At 44.8% G+C, this 12458-nt stretch overlaps 2 protein-coding genes across 2 annotated transcripts in view; one reads left to right on the forward strand and one right to left on the reverse strand.

Moving 5' to 3' along the window:
* LOC143781535 (uncharacterized) overlaps nucleotides 1-8901 on the reverse strand; it is a 152648-nt gene extending 143747 nt beyond the window's left edge. The window contains exon 1 of the mRNA XM_077268172.1: nucleotides 8701-8901. Coding sequence (XP_077124287.1) covers nucleotides 8701-8900 — 200 coding nt within the window. The 5' untranslated portion in view covers nucleotide 8901. The remainder of the gene's footprint in view (nucleotides 1-8700) is intronic.
* The window catches only part of CALCR (calcitonin receptor), a 316710-nt gene continuing 312925 nt past the window's right edge, over nucleotides 8674-12458 (forward strand). Inside the window, exon 1 of the mRNA XM_077268171.1 lies at nucleotides 8674-8800. The gene's annotated coding sequence lies outside the window, so the exon portion shown is untranslated. The remainder of the gene's footprint in view (nucleotides 8801-12458) is intronic.

The following is a 12458-nucleotide window of genomic DNA, read 5'->3' on the forward strand; positions in this document are numbered from 1 at the left end:
CCCACACACAGTATAATGCAGATCCCCCTCCACACAGTATAGTGTAGCTCCCCACACACAGTATAGGGCAGCTCCCCCAACACACAGTACAGTGCAGCTCCACCAAAACACAATATAGTGCAGCTCCCCCAACACACAGTATAGTGCAGCTCCACCAACACCCAGTATAGTGCAGCTCCCCCAACACCCAGCATAGTGCAGCTCCCCAACACACAGTACAGTTCAGCTCCCCCAAAATAGTAGAGTGCAGCTCCCCCCACACAGTATAATGCAGCTCCCCCTCCACACAGTATAGTGCAGCTCCCCCTCCACACAGTATAGTGCATCTCCCCCCACACACAGTATAGTGCAGCTCCCTCAACACACAGTATAGTGCAGCTCCCCCAACACACAGAATAGTGCAGCTCCCCCAACACACAGTATAGTGCAGCTCCCCCCACACACAGTATAGTACAGCTCCCCCTCTACACAGTATAGTGCAGCTCCCCCACACTCACAGTATTGTGCAGCTCCCCCACACACACAGTATTGTGCAGCTCCATCAACACAAAGTATTTGCAGCTCCCCTCCAACATAGCATAGTGCAACTCCCCATCACACATTACAGTGCAGCTCTCCCCAACAAAGTATAGTGCAGCTCTCCCTCCACACAGTATAGTTTAGCTCCCCCACACACACACAGAATACTGCAGCTCCCCAACATACAGTATAGTGCAGCTCCCCAACATACAGTATAGTGCAGCTCCCCAACACACAGTATAGTTCAGTTCCCCCAATACACAGTACAGTGCAGCTCCCCCACACACAGTATAGTGCAGCTCCCCCAACACACAGTACAGTACAGCCAGCTCCCCACCAACACACAGTATAGTGCAGGCGCAGCTCCCCCAATACACAGAATAGTGCAGACAAACAGTATAGCGCAGCCCCTGCACTCACACACACTCAAACAATAGTAATTCCTCCTTCTTGTTCCCCGCTCTGCTCCAGGCTGTGCTCCGCTCTCATGGTCTCATCGGCTCCCCTGCTGGTAGAGCGTGGAAGACGATGAAGTGACATCATGGCGCGCCCGCTGAGTCACAAGCAGAAGGGGAGTGATCGGAGAGGGAGCGTCTGACGCTCTCTCCTACATCACTGCTTTCAACTGTATCAGTATCTATGATGCCGATAAGTTGAATGATTTATAGGGGCTGCACCAGGCCACATAGCACCGGCCGTCCACGAGCACCTCAAGAATTAAAGGGCTTGTGGCCAAAAAACAGGCAAAGTGGCTGCGGGCCACAGCAGACGATATCACAGACAATCCCTGCATGCTTATTGCCTATATAATAGGTGCCAAAGATGCGGGACAGGGATTCAAGTTTGACATCAAGCACTGCCCATTACTCGCCGAGTAATGAGCACATCGGAGCACCGTGATACTCGAGCGATAACCAAGCACCGAGCCCGTTCACTCATCCCTAATAAACAGTAAAATACAGAGTACTGCTTGGAGATTATAGATATAAGAGCACTTGAATTGTAGCCTGCACCGACACGGAAGCTCTCACTTCTCTGGCGCCCAATCATTTCTCCATCAGGGATTGCGGCCACCCCTGTCATTTTTCACTTTAGGAATTTATTTTGCTATTATGATTTTTCTTTCTACATCAGTGACATTTCTGTGATACTTCTCATCGGCCAGATCCACAAAAAGCAGCCTGGATATGTGCACATGTTAAGTCTTTGCAACCGACATGTCTACAACAAAGTGTGTATTGGCAGTAAAATCACTATACACTACGCATGTTTTTGCATGCAATTTTTATGTATTTTTTTCTTATTAGAATGGGTGAAAAACTGCAAAAACCCTGACAGTACTGACATGACAAACAAACCCTGACAGTGCTGACATGACAAACAAACCCTGACAGTACTGACATGGCAAACAAATCCTGACAGTGCTGACATGACAAACAAACCCTGATAGTGCTGACATGACAAACAAACCCTGACAGTACTGACATGACAAACAATCCCTGACAGTGCTGACATGACAAACAAACCCTGACAGTGCTGACATGACAAACAAAGCCTGACAGTACTGACATGACAAACAAGCCCTGACAGTGCTGACATGACAAACAAACCCTGACAGTGCTGACATGACAAACAAACCCTGACAGTACTGACATGACAAACAAACCCTGACAGTGCTGACATGACAAACAAACCCTGACAGTGCTGACATGACAAACAAACCCTGACAGTGCTGACATGACAAACAAGCCCTGACAGTGCTGACATGACAAACAAGCCCTGACAGTGCTGACATGACAAACAAGCCCTGACAGTGCTGACATGACAAACAAACCCTGACAGTGCTGACATGACAAACAAGCCCTGACAGTGCTGACATGACAAACAAACCCTGACAGTGCTGACATGACAAACAAACCCTGACAGTACTGACATGACAAACAAACCCTGACAGTGCTGACATGACAAACAAGCCCTGACAGTGCTGACATGACAAACAAACCCTGACAGTGCTGACATGACAAACAAACCCTGACAGTGCTGACATGACAAACAAACCCTGACAGTGGTGACATGACAAACAAACCCTGACAGTGCTGACATGACAAACAAACCCTGACAGTGCTGACATGACAAACAAACCCTGACAGTGCTAACATGACAAACAAACCCTGACAGTGTTGACATGACAAACAAACCCTGACAGTGCTGACATGACAAACAAACCCTGACAGTGCTGACATGACAAACAAACCCTGACAGTACTGACATGACAAACAAACCCTGACAGTGCTGACATGACAAACAATCCCTGACAGTGCTGACATGACAAACAAACCCTGACAGTGCTGACATGACAAACAAACCCTGACAGTGCTGACATGACAAACAAACCCTGACAGTGTTGACATGACAAACAAACCCTGACAGTGTTGACATGACAAACAAACCCTGACAGTGTTGACATGACAAACAAACCCTGACAGTGCTGACATGACAAACAAACCCTGACAGTGCTGACATGCTGTAGATTTGAAATTGCTTCAACTCTGCAAGAAAAAATAGGCAGCGTGGGCATGAGACTCCAGAAATCTCATTCACTTTGCTGGTAAGGTAAAATGTGATCAATATATGTGTGATGTGTATATGTGTGATGCATGCATGTGTGATGTGTATAGTATGTGTGATGTGTATATATCTGTGCTGTGTATTTTGTATTTATGTCTGATGTGTGTATATATGTGTGATGTGTATATGTGTAATGTATATAGTGTATGTATGTGTCATGTGTATAGTGTATGTATGCGTGATGAAAATATGTGTGATGTGTAGATATGTGTGATGGATATATATGTGATGTGTATAGTGTATGCATGTGTGATTTGCATAATGTATAATTTTGATGTGCATATATGTGTAATGTATATAGTGTATGTATGTGTGATGTGTATATTGTATGTATGTGTGACGAATATATGTGTGATGTGCAGATATGTGTGATTGATATATGTGTGATGGATATATGTATGATATATAGCATGTGTAATGTGTATGATATGTGCGATGTGTATAGTATGTGTGCTGTGTATCGTATGTGTGATATGTATAATGTGATGGATATATGTGTGCTGTGTATAATGTATGCATGTGTGATTCGTATAATGTATGTGATGTGTATATATGTGTGATGTATATAGTGTATGTATGTGTGATATGTATAATATATGATATGTATAGCATGTGCGATGTGTATAGTATATGTTATGTAAACATCATGTGATATGTACAGTATGTGTGATATGCATAGTATGTGTGATGTGTGTAGTATGTGTGCTATGTATAGTATGTGTGCTGTGTATAGTATGTGTGCTGTGTATATGTGTGATATGTATAGTATGTGTGATGTGTGTAGTATGTGTGATGTGTGTAGTATGTGTGCTGTGTATAGTATGTGTGATATGTATAGTATGTGTGCTGTGTGTTGTATGTGTGCTGTGTATAGTATGTGTGATATGTATAGTATGTGTGCTGTGTGTAGTATGTGTGCTGTGTGTAGTATGTGTGCTGTGTGTAGTATGTATGCTGTGTGTAGTATGTATGCTGTGTGTAGTATGTGTGCTGTATATAGTATGCGTGCTGTGTGTAGTATGTGTGCTGTGTATAGTATGTGTGCTGTGTATAGTATGTGTGCTGTGTGTAGTATGTGTGCTGTGTGTAGTATGTGTGCTGTGTGTAGTATGTGTGCTGTGTATAGTATGTGTGCTGTGTGTAGTATGTGTGCTGTGTGTAGTATGTGTGCTGTGTATAGTATGCGTGCTGTGTGTAGTATGTATGCTGTGTGTAGTATGTGTGCTGTGTGTAGTATGTGTGCTGTGTATAGTATGCGTGCTGTGTGTAGTATGTATGCTGTGTGTAGTATGTGTGCTGTGTATATATATGTGCTGTGTATAGTATGTGTGCTGTGTATAGTATGTGTGCTGTGTGTATATGTGTGCTGTGTATAGTATGTGTGCTGTGTGTAGTATGTATGCTGTAAGTAGTATGTATGACGTGTGTAGTATGTATGATGTGTGTAGTATGTATGATGTGTGTAGTATGTATGATGTGTGTAGTATGTGTGCTGTGTATAGTATGTGTGCTGTGTGTAGTATGTGTGCTGTGTATAGTATGCGTGCTGTGTTTAGTATGTGTGCTGTGTGTAGTATGTGTGCTGTGTATATATATGTGCTGTGTATAGTATGTGTGCTGTGTATAGTATGTGTGCTGTGTGTAGTATGTGTGCTGTGTGTAGTATGTGTGCTGTGTATAGTATGTGTGCTGTGTATAGTATGTGTGCTGTGTGTAGTATGTGCGCTGTGTGTAGTATGTGTGCTGTGTGTAGTATGTGTGCTGTGTATAGTATGTGTGCTGTGTGTAGTATGTGTGCTGTGTGTAGTATGTGTGCTGTGTGTATATGTGTGCTGTGTATAGTATGTGTGCTGTGTATAGTATGTGTGCTGTGTGTAGTATGTATGCTGTGTGTAGTATGTATGATGTGTGTAGTATGTGTGCTGTGTATAGTATGTGTGATATGTATAGTATGTGTGATGTGTGTAGTATGTGTGCTATGTATAGTATGTGTGCTGTGTATAGTATGTGTGCTGTGTATAGTATGTGTGCTGTGTATATATGTGTGATATGTATAGTATGTGTGCTGTGTGTAGTATGTGTGCTGTGTGTAGTATGTGTGCTCTGTGTAGTATGTGTGCTGTGTATAGTATGTGTGATATGTATAGTATGTGTGATGTGTGTTGTATGTGTGCTGTGTATAGTATGTGTGATATGTATAGTATGTGTGCTGTGTGTAGTATGTGTGCTGTGTGTAGTATGTGTGCTGTGTGTAGTATGTATGCTGTGTGTAGTATGTATGCTGTGTGTAGTATGTGTGCTGTATATAGTATGCGTGCTGTGTGTAGTATGTGTGCTGTGTATAGTATGTGTGCTGTGTATAGTATGTGTGCTGTGTGTAGTATGTGTGCTGTGTGTAGTATGTGTGCTGTGTGTAGTATGTGTGCTGTGTATAGTATGTGTGCTGTGTGTAGTATGTGTGCTGTGTGTAGTATGTGTGCTGTGTATAGTATGGGTGCTGTGTGTAGTATGTATGCTGTGTGTAGTATGTATGCTGTGTGTAGTATGTGTGCTGTGTATAGTATGCGTGCTGTGTGTAGTATGTATGCTGTGTGTAGTATGTGTGCTGTGTGTAGTATGTGTGCTGTGTATAGTATGCGTGCTGTGTGTAGTATGTATGCTGTGTGTAGTATGTGTGCTGTGTATATATATGTGCTGTGTATAGTATGTGTGCTGTGTATAGTATGTGTGCTGTGTGTATATGTGTGCTGTGTATAGTATGTGTGCTGTGTGTAGTATGTATGCTGTGTGTAGTATGTATGATGTGTGTAGTATGTATGATGTGTGTAGTATGTATGATGTGTGTAGTATGTGTGCTGTGTATAGTATGCGTGCTGTGTGTAGTATGTATGCTGTGTGTAGTATGTGTGCTGTGTGTAGTATGTGTGCTGTGTATAGTATGCGTGCTGTGTGTAGTATGTGTGCTGTGTGTAGTATGTGTGCTGTGTATATATATGTGCTGTGTATAGTATGTGTGCTGTGTATAGTATGTGTGCTGTGTGTAGTATGTGTGCTGTGTATAGTATGTGTGCTGTGTATAGTATGTGTGCTGTGTATAGTATGTGTGCTGTGTGTAGTATGTGTGCTGTGTGTAGTATGTGTGCTGTGTGTAGTATGTGTGCTGTGTATAGTATGTGTGCTGTGTGTAGTATGTGTGCTGTGTGTAGTATGTGTGCTGTGTGTATATGTGTGCTGTGTATAGTATGTGTGCTGTGTATAGTATGTGTGCTGTGTGTAGTATGTATGCTGTGTGTAGTATGTATGATGTGTGTAGTATGCGTGCTGTGTATAGTATGCGTGCTGTGTATAGTATGTGTGCTGTGTGTAGTATGTGTGCTGTGTGTAGTATGCGTGCTGTGTATAGTATGCGTGCTGTGTGTAGTATGTATGCTGTGTGTATATGTGTGCTGTGTATAGTATGTGTGCTGTGTATAGTATGTGTGCTGTGTGTAGTATGTATGATGTGTGTAGTATGTGTGCTGTATATAGTATGCGTGCTGTGTGTAGTATGTATGCTGTGTGTAGTATGTGTGCTGTGTGTAGTATGTGTGCTGTGTATAGTATGCGTGCTGTGTGTAGTATGTATGCTGTGTATAGTATGTGTGCTGTGTATATATATGTGCTGTGTATAGTATGTGTGCTGTGTATAGTATGTGTGCTGTGTATAGTATGTGTGCTGTGTATAGTATGTGTGCTGTGTGTAGTATGTGTGCTGTGTATAGTATGTGTGCTGTGTGTAGTATGGGTGCTGTGTGTAGTATGTGTGCTGTGTGTAGTATGTGTGCTGTGTATAGTATGTGTGCTGTGTATAGTATGTGTGCTGTGTATAGTATGTGTGCTGTGTATAGTATGGGTGCTGTGTGTAGTATGTGTGCTGTGTGTAGTATGTGTGCTGTGTGTAGTATGTGTGCTGTGTGTAGTATGTGTGCTGTGCATATATATGTGCTGTGTATAGTATGTGTGCTGTGTATAGTATGTGTGCTGTGTATAGTATGTGTGCTGTGTGTAGTATGTGTGCTGTGTATAGTATGTGTGCTGTGTATAGTATGTGTGCTGTGTGTAGTATGTGTGCTGTGTGTAGTATGTGTGCTGTGTGTAGTATGTGTGCTGTGTGTAGTATGTGTGCTGTGTATAGTATGTGTGCTGTGTATAGTATGTGTGCTGTGTGTAGTATGGGTGCTGTGTGTAGTATGTGTGCTGTGTGTATTATGTGTGCTGTGTGTAGTATGTGTGCTGTGTATAGTATGTGTGCTGTGTGTAGTATGTGTGCTGTGTGTAGTATGTGTGCTGTGTGTAGTATGTGTGCTGTGTGTAGTATGTGTGCTTTGTGTAGTATGTGTGCTGTGTATAGTATGGGTGCTGTGTGTAGTATGTGTGCTGTGTGTAGTATGTGTGCTGTGTGTAGTATGTGTGCTGTGTGTAGCATGTGTGCTGTGTGTAGCATGTGTGCTGTGTATAGTATGTGTGCTGTGTGTAGCATGTGTGTTGTGTGTAGCATGTGTGCTGTGTGTAGCATGTGTGCTGTGTGTAGCATGTGTGCTGTGTATAGTATGTGTGCTGTGTGTAGCATGTGTGTTGTGTGTAGCATGTGTGCTGTGTGTAGCATGTGTGCTGTGTGTAGTATGTGTGCTGTGTGTAGCATGTGTGCTGTGTGTAGTATGTGTGCTGTGTGTAGTATGTGTGCTGTGTGTAGTATGTGTGCTGTGTGTAGTATGTGTGCTGTGTGTAGTATGTGTGCTGTGTGTAGCATGTGTGCTGTGTGTAGTATGTGTGCTGTGTATAGTATGTGTGCTGTGTGTAGCATGTGTGCTGTGTGTAGTATGTGTGCTGTGTGTAGCATGTGTGCTGTGTGTAGTATGTGTGCTGTGTGTAGCATGTGTGCTGTGTGTAGCATGTGTGCTGTGTATAGTATGTGTGCTGTGTGTAGTATGTGTGCTGTGTGTAGCATGTGTGCTGTGTGTAGCATGTGTGCTGTGTGTAGTATGTGTGCTGTGTGTAGTATGTGTGCTGTGTGTAGTATGTGTGCTGTGTGTAGTATGTGTGCTGTGTGTAGTATGTGTGCTGTGTGTAGTATGTGTGCTGTGTGATACTCGCCCGGTGTGGTGTGTGCAGCTCCTGTGTCCTCACCCCTGATACACCCGGTGCTGGTACACTGTGTCTCCTGCCCCCGGACATTACAGCAGGTCGCCCCCTGCTCTCCTCCTGCTGATGACCCCGCACTCTGCAGCCGCACAGGAGGACGCCGCACTGGGCTCCGCTCCCTCTGTGGACATGGGTGGTCTCCCCGCGGCTCCGCAGTGACAGGTACACCCCCTGTGGATGGAGGGGGCCGCGGCTCCGGTCGGGGGTGGTCCCTGTGCTGGACTCCGGCGTCTCCCGGTCCGGGCTCACTGACAATGTAGCAGGAGACGCCTCAGCATCAGCAGCGCTGCCTCCGAGCGCTCCGCACCGGGACTCCTGTACAATCCCCCCGTCTGCGACCCGCGACCGCCCGGATTACAACTTGTCCCTCACCTGGAGCCGCCGCAGGATTCTCCGCACCGGGCAGTGATGGCAAGGAGCAATGTGAGCGTCAGCTCCCTGACGGACGGATCACGGGGATCGGCTGCAGCCTGTAAGTCACCGCTGCTGCTGCTCTGGGTGTAGGGGCTGCGGCTGCCCCGGGGAGAGGGGAGCAGGTAGAAGCCGGCAGCACCAAAAGCCTTCATCATCATCATCAGCATCATCATCATCATCATCATCAGTCCACATTATTTTATATATTATCATTATCATCATTATTATTATTATCACTGGTGCTTGTGGTCTCGTTTTACAAAGTTGGTTTTCACCTCTTGGCGCCTATAAGTGTAGGATGTTCTATAGGATCGTCAGTATTTACTGCTAGCAATAGCGCTAACACATGCCGGCTCAGGGTGGTCTTATAGTGATCGCAGCATTATCTGTCCGGGGGTCCTGACTTCTGATTTACCGGTGATGATGAGGAGGAGGAGGAGGAGGAGGAGTGCGGTGCACAGTGACTATTGCTGCTGGATATTTCAGCATCACTTATTGATGTATTTATTTGTATTTATTCACTGCTCGGGTTTTGTTTTCTTATTTGTTCTAAGTGACAAAATGAGACTAATATTTCTCCTGAATGTCCTTCATCTGTCAGGACTGTGAGATAAAACCCCCCTGATATTTCTATTATTATTAGCAGTAGAATTGCAACTATTATTATTGAACTATGATCACTACATCCGTGACATTACAGTTTTATGTGTCGCTGCTTAGTGTGTACAACAGCAATGTGCAACCAGTCCGGTCCCTGCACAGAAAAGATACAACTGTGTCCATCTGCCTTTATATTGTATGTGTTACTATTAAATCATCCTCCTAATAGCTACATGTCTATCACATATCTATCTATCTATATCCTCGTTCTATCACTTCTCTATCATTCTATCTATCTATCTATCTATCTATCTATCTATCTATCTATCTATCTATCTATCTATAATCTATCTATTATATATCTATCATCTATTATGTATCGATTATCTATCATTATCTATCTATCTATCTATCTATCTATCTATCTATCTATCTCATATCTATCCATCTATCTATTTATCTATTATTTATTTATCATCTATCTATCTATTATCTATCTATTATTCATCTATCTATCTATCTATCTATCTATCTATCTATCTATCTATCTATCATCTATCTATTAATCTATTATCTATCTATCTATCTATCTATCTATCTATCTATCTATCTATCTATCTATCTATCTATCTATATCACCTCATTGCTCTGTCCTTCATTTGCTCTGTGCCACTTGTCTTGCTCCATGCTCTGGAGATGATTAGTACCAGTATAAACCCACAATCTGCTCTTACAAGGTGATGATAATAACTCTTCTACATTGTGAAGTACAGAAGGTAAACACTGGGGTGTAACCGAGATCAGAGGTCGGTATAGATGTATGGAGGGCTGTATTGTACGGAGGTCAGTATAGGTGTATGGAGGGCTGTATTGTACGGAGGTCGGTATAGATGTATGGAGGGCTGTATTGTACAGAGGTCGGTATAGGTGTATGGAGGGCTGTATTGTACGGAGGCCGGTATAGGTGTATGGAGGGCTGTATTGTACGGAGGTCGGTATAGATGTATGGAGGGCTGTATTGTACGGAGGTCGGTATAGGTGTATGGAGGGCTGTATTGTAGGGAGGTCGGTATAGGAGTATGGAGGGCTGTATTGTACGGAGGTCGGTATAGGTGTATGGAGGGCTGTATTGTACGGAGGTCGGTATAGGTGTATGGAGGGCTGTATTGTACGGAGGTCGGTATAGGTGTATGGAGGGCTGTATTGTACGGAGGTCGGTATAGGTGTATGGAGGGCTGTATTGTACGGAGGTCGGTATAGGTGTATGGAGGGCTGTATTGTACGGAGGTCAGTATAGGTGTATGGAGGGCTGTATTGTACGGAGGTCGGTATAGATGTATGGAGGGCTGTATTGTACAGAGGTCGGTATAGGTGTATGGAGGGCTGTATTGTACGGAGGCCGGTATAGGTGTATGGAGGGCTGTATTGTACGGAGGTCGGTATAGGTGTATGGAGGGCTGTATTGTACAGAGGTCGGTATAGGTGTATGGAGGGCTGTATTGTACGGAGGTCGGTATAGGTGTATGGAGGGCTGTATTGTACGGAGGCTGGTATAGATGTATGGAGGGCTGTATTGTACGGAGGTCGGTATAGGTGTATGGAGGGCTGTATTGTAGGGAGGTCGGTATAGGTGTATGGAGGGCTGTATTGTACGGAGGTCGGTATAGATGTATGGAGGGCTGTATTGTACAGAGGTCGGTATAGGTGTATGGAGGGCTGTATTGTACGGAGGCCGGTATAGGTGTATGGAGGGCTGTATTGTACGGAGGTCGGTATAGGTGTATGGAGGGCTGTATTGTACAGAGGTCGGTATAGGTGTATGGAGGGCTGTATTGTACGGAGGTCGGTATAGGTGTATGGAGGGCTGTATTGTACGGAGGCTGGTATAGATGTATGGAGGGCTGTATTGTACGGAGGTCGGTATAGGTGTATGGAGGGCTGTATTGTAGGGAGGTCGGTATAGGTGTATGGAGGGCTGTATTGTACGGAGGTCGGTATAGGTGTATGGAGGGCTGTATTGTAGGGAGGTCGGTATAGGAGTATGGAGGGCTGTATTGTAGGGAGGTCGGTATAGGTGTATGGAGAGCTGTATTGTACGGAGGTCGGTATAGGTGTATGGAGGGCTGTATTGTACGGAGGTCGGTATAGGTGAATGGAGGGCTGTATTGTGCGGAGGTCGGTATAGGTGTATGGAGGGCTGTATTGTACGGAGGTCGGTATAGGTGTATGGAGGGCTGTATTGTACGGAGGTCGGTATAGGTGTATGGAGGGCTGTATTGTACGGAGGTCAGTATAGGGGTATGGAGGGCTGTATTGTACGGAGGTCGGTATAGGTGTATGGAGGGCTGTATTGTACGGAGGTCAGTATAGGGGTATGGAGGGCTGTATTGTACGGAGGTCGGTATAGGTGTATGGAGGGCTGTATTGTACGGAGGTCAGTATAGGGGTATGGAGGGCTGTATTGTACGGAGGTCGGTATAGGTGTATGGAGGGCTGTATTGTACGGAGGTCGGTATAGGTGTATGGAGGGCTGTATTGTACAGAGGTCGGTATAGGTGTATGGAGGGCTGTATTGTACGGAGGTCGGTATAGGTGTATGGAGGGCTGCATTGTACGGAGGTCGGTATAGGTGTATGGAGGGCTGTATTGTACGGAGGCCGGTATAGATGTATGGAGGGCTGTATTGTACGGAGGTCAGTATAGGTGTATGGAGGGCTGTATTGTACGGAGGTCGGTATAGGTGTATGGAGGGCTGTATTGTACGGAGGTCAGTATAGGGGTATGGAGGGCTGTATTGTACGGAGGTCGGTATAGGTGTATGGAGGGCTGTATTGTACGGAGGTCAGTATAGGGGTATGGAGGGCTGTATTGTACAGAGGTCGGTATAGATGTATGGAGGGCTGTATTGTACGGAGGTCGGTATAGTTGTATGGAGGGCTGTATTGTACGGAGGTCGGTATAGATGTATGGAGGGCTGTATTGTACGGAGGTCGGTATAGATGTATGGAGGGCTGTATTGTACGGAGGTCGGTATAGGTGTATGGAGGGCTGTATTGTACGGAGGTCGGTATAGGTGTATGGAGGGCTGTATTGTAGGGAGGTCGGTATAGGAGTAT

Source organism: Ranitomeya variabilis, chromosome 6 (genome assembly GCF_051348905.1).
Source record: "Ranitomeya variabilis isolate aRanVar5 chromosome 6, aRanVar5.hap1, whole genome shotgun sequence".
NCBI lineage: Eukaryota > Metazoa > Chordata > Amphibia > Anura > Dendrobatidae > Ranitomeya > Ranitomeya variabilis.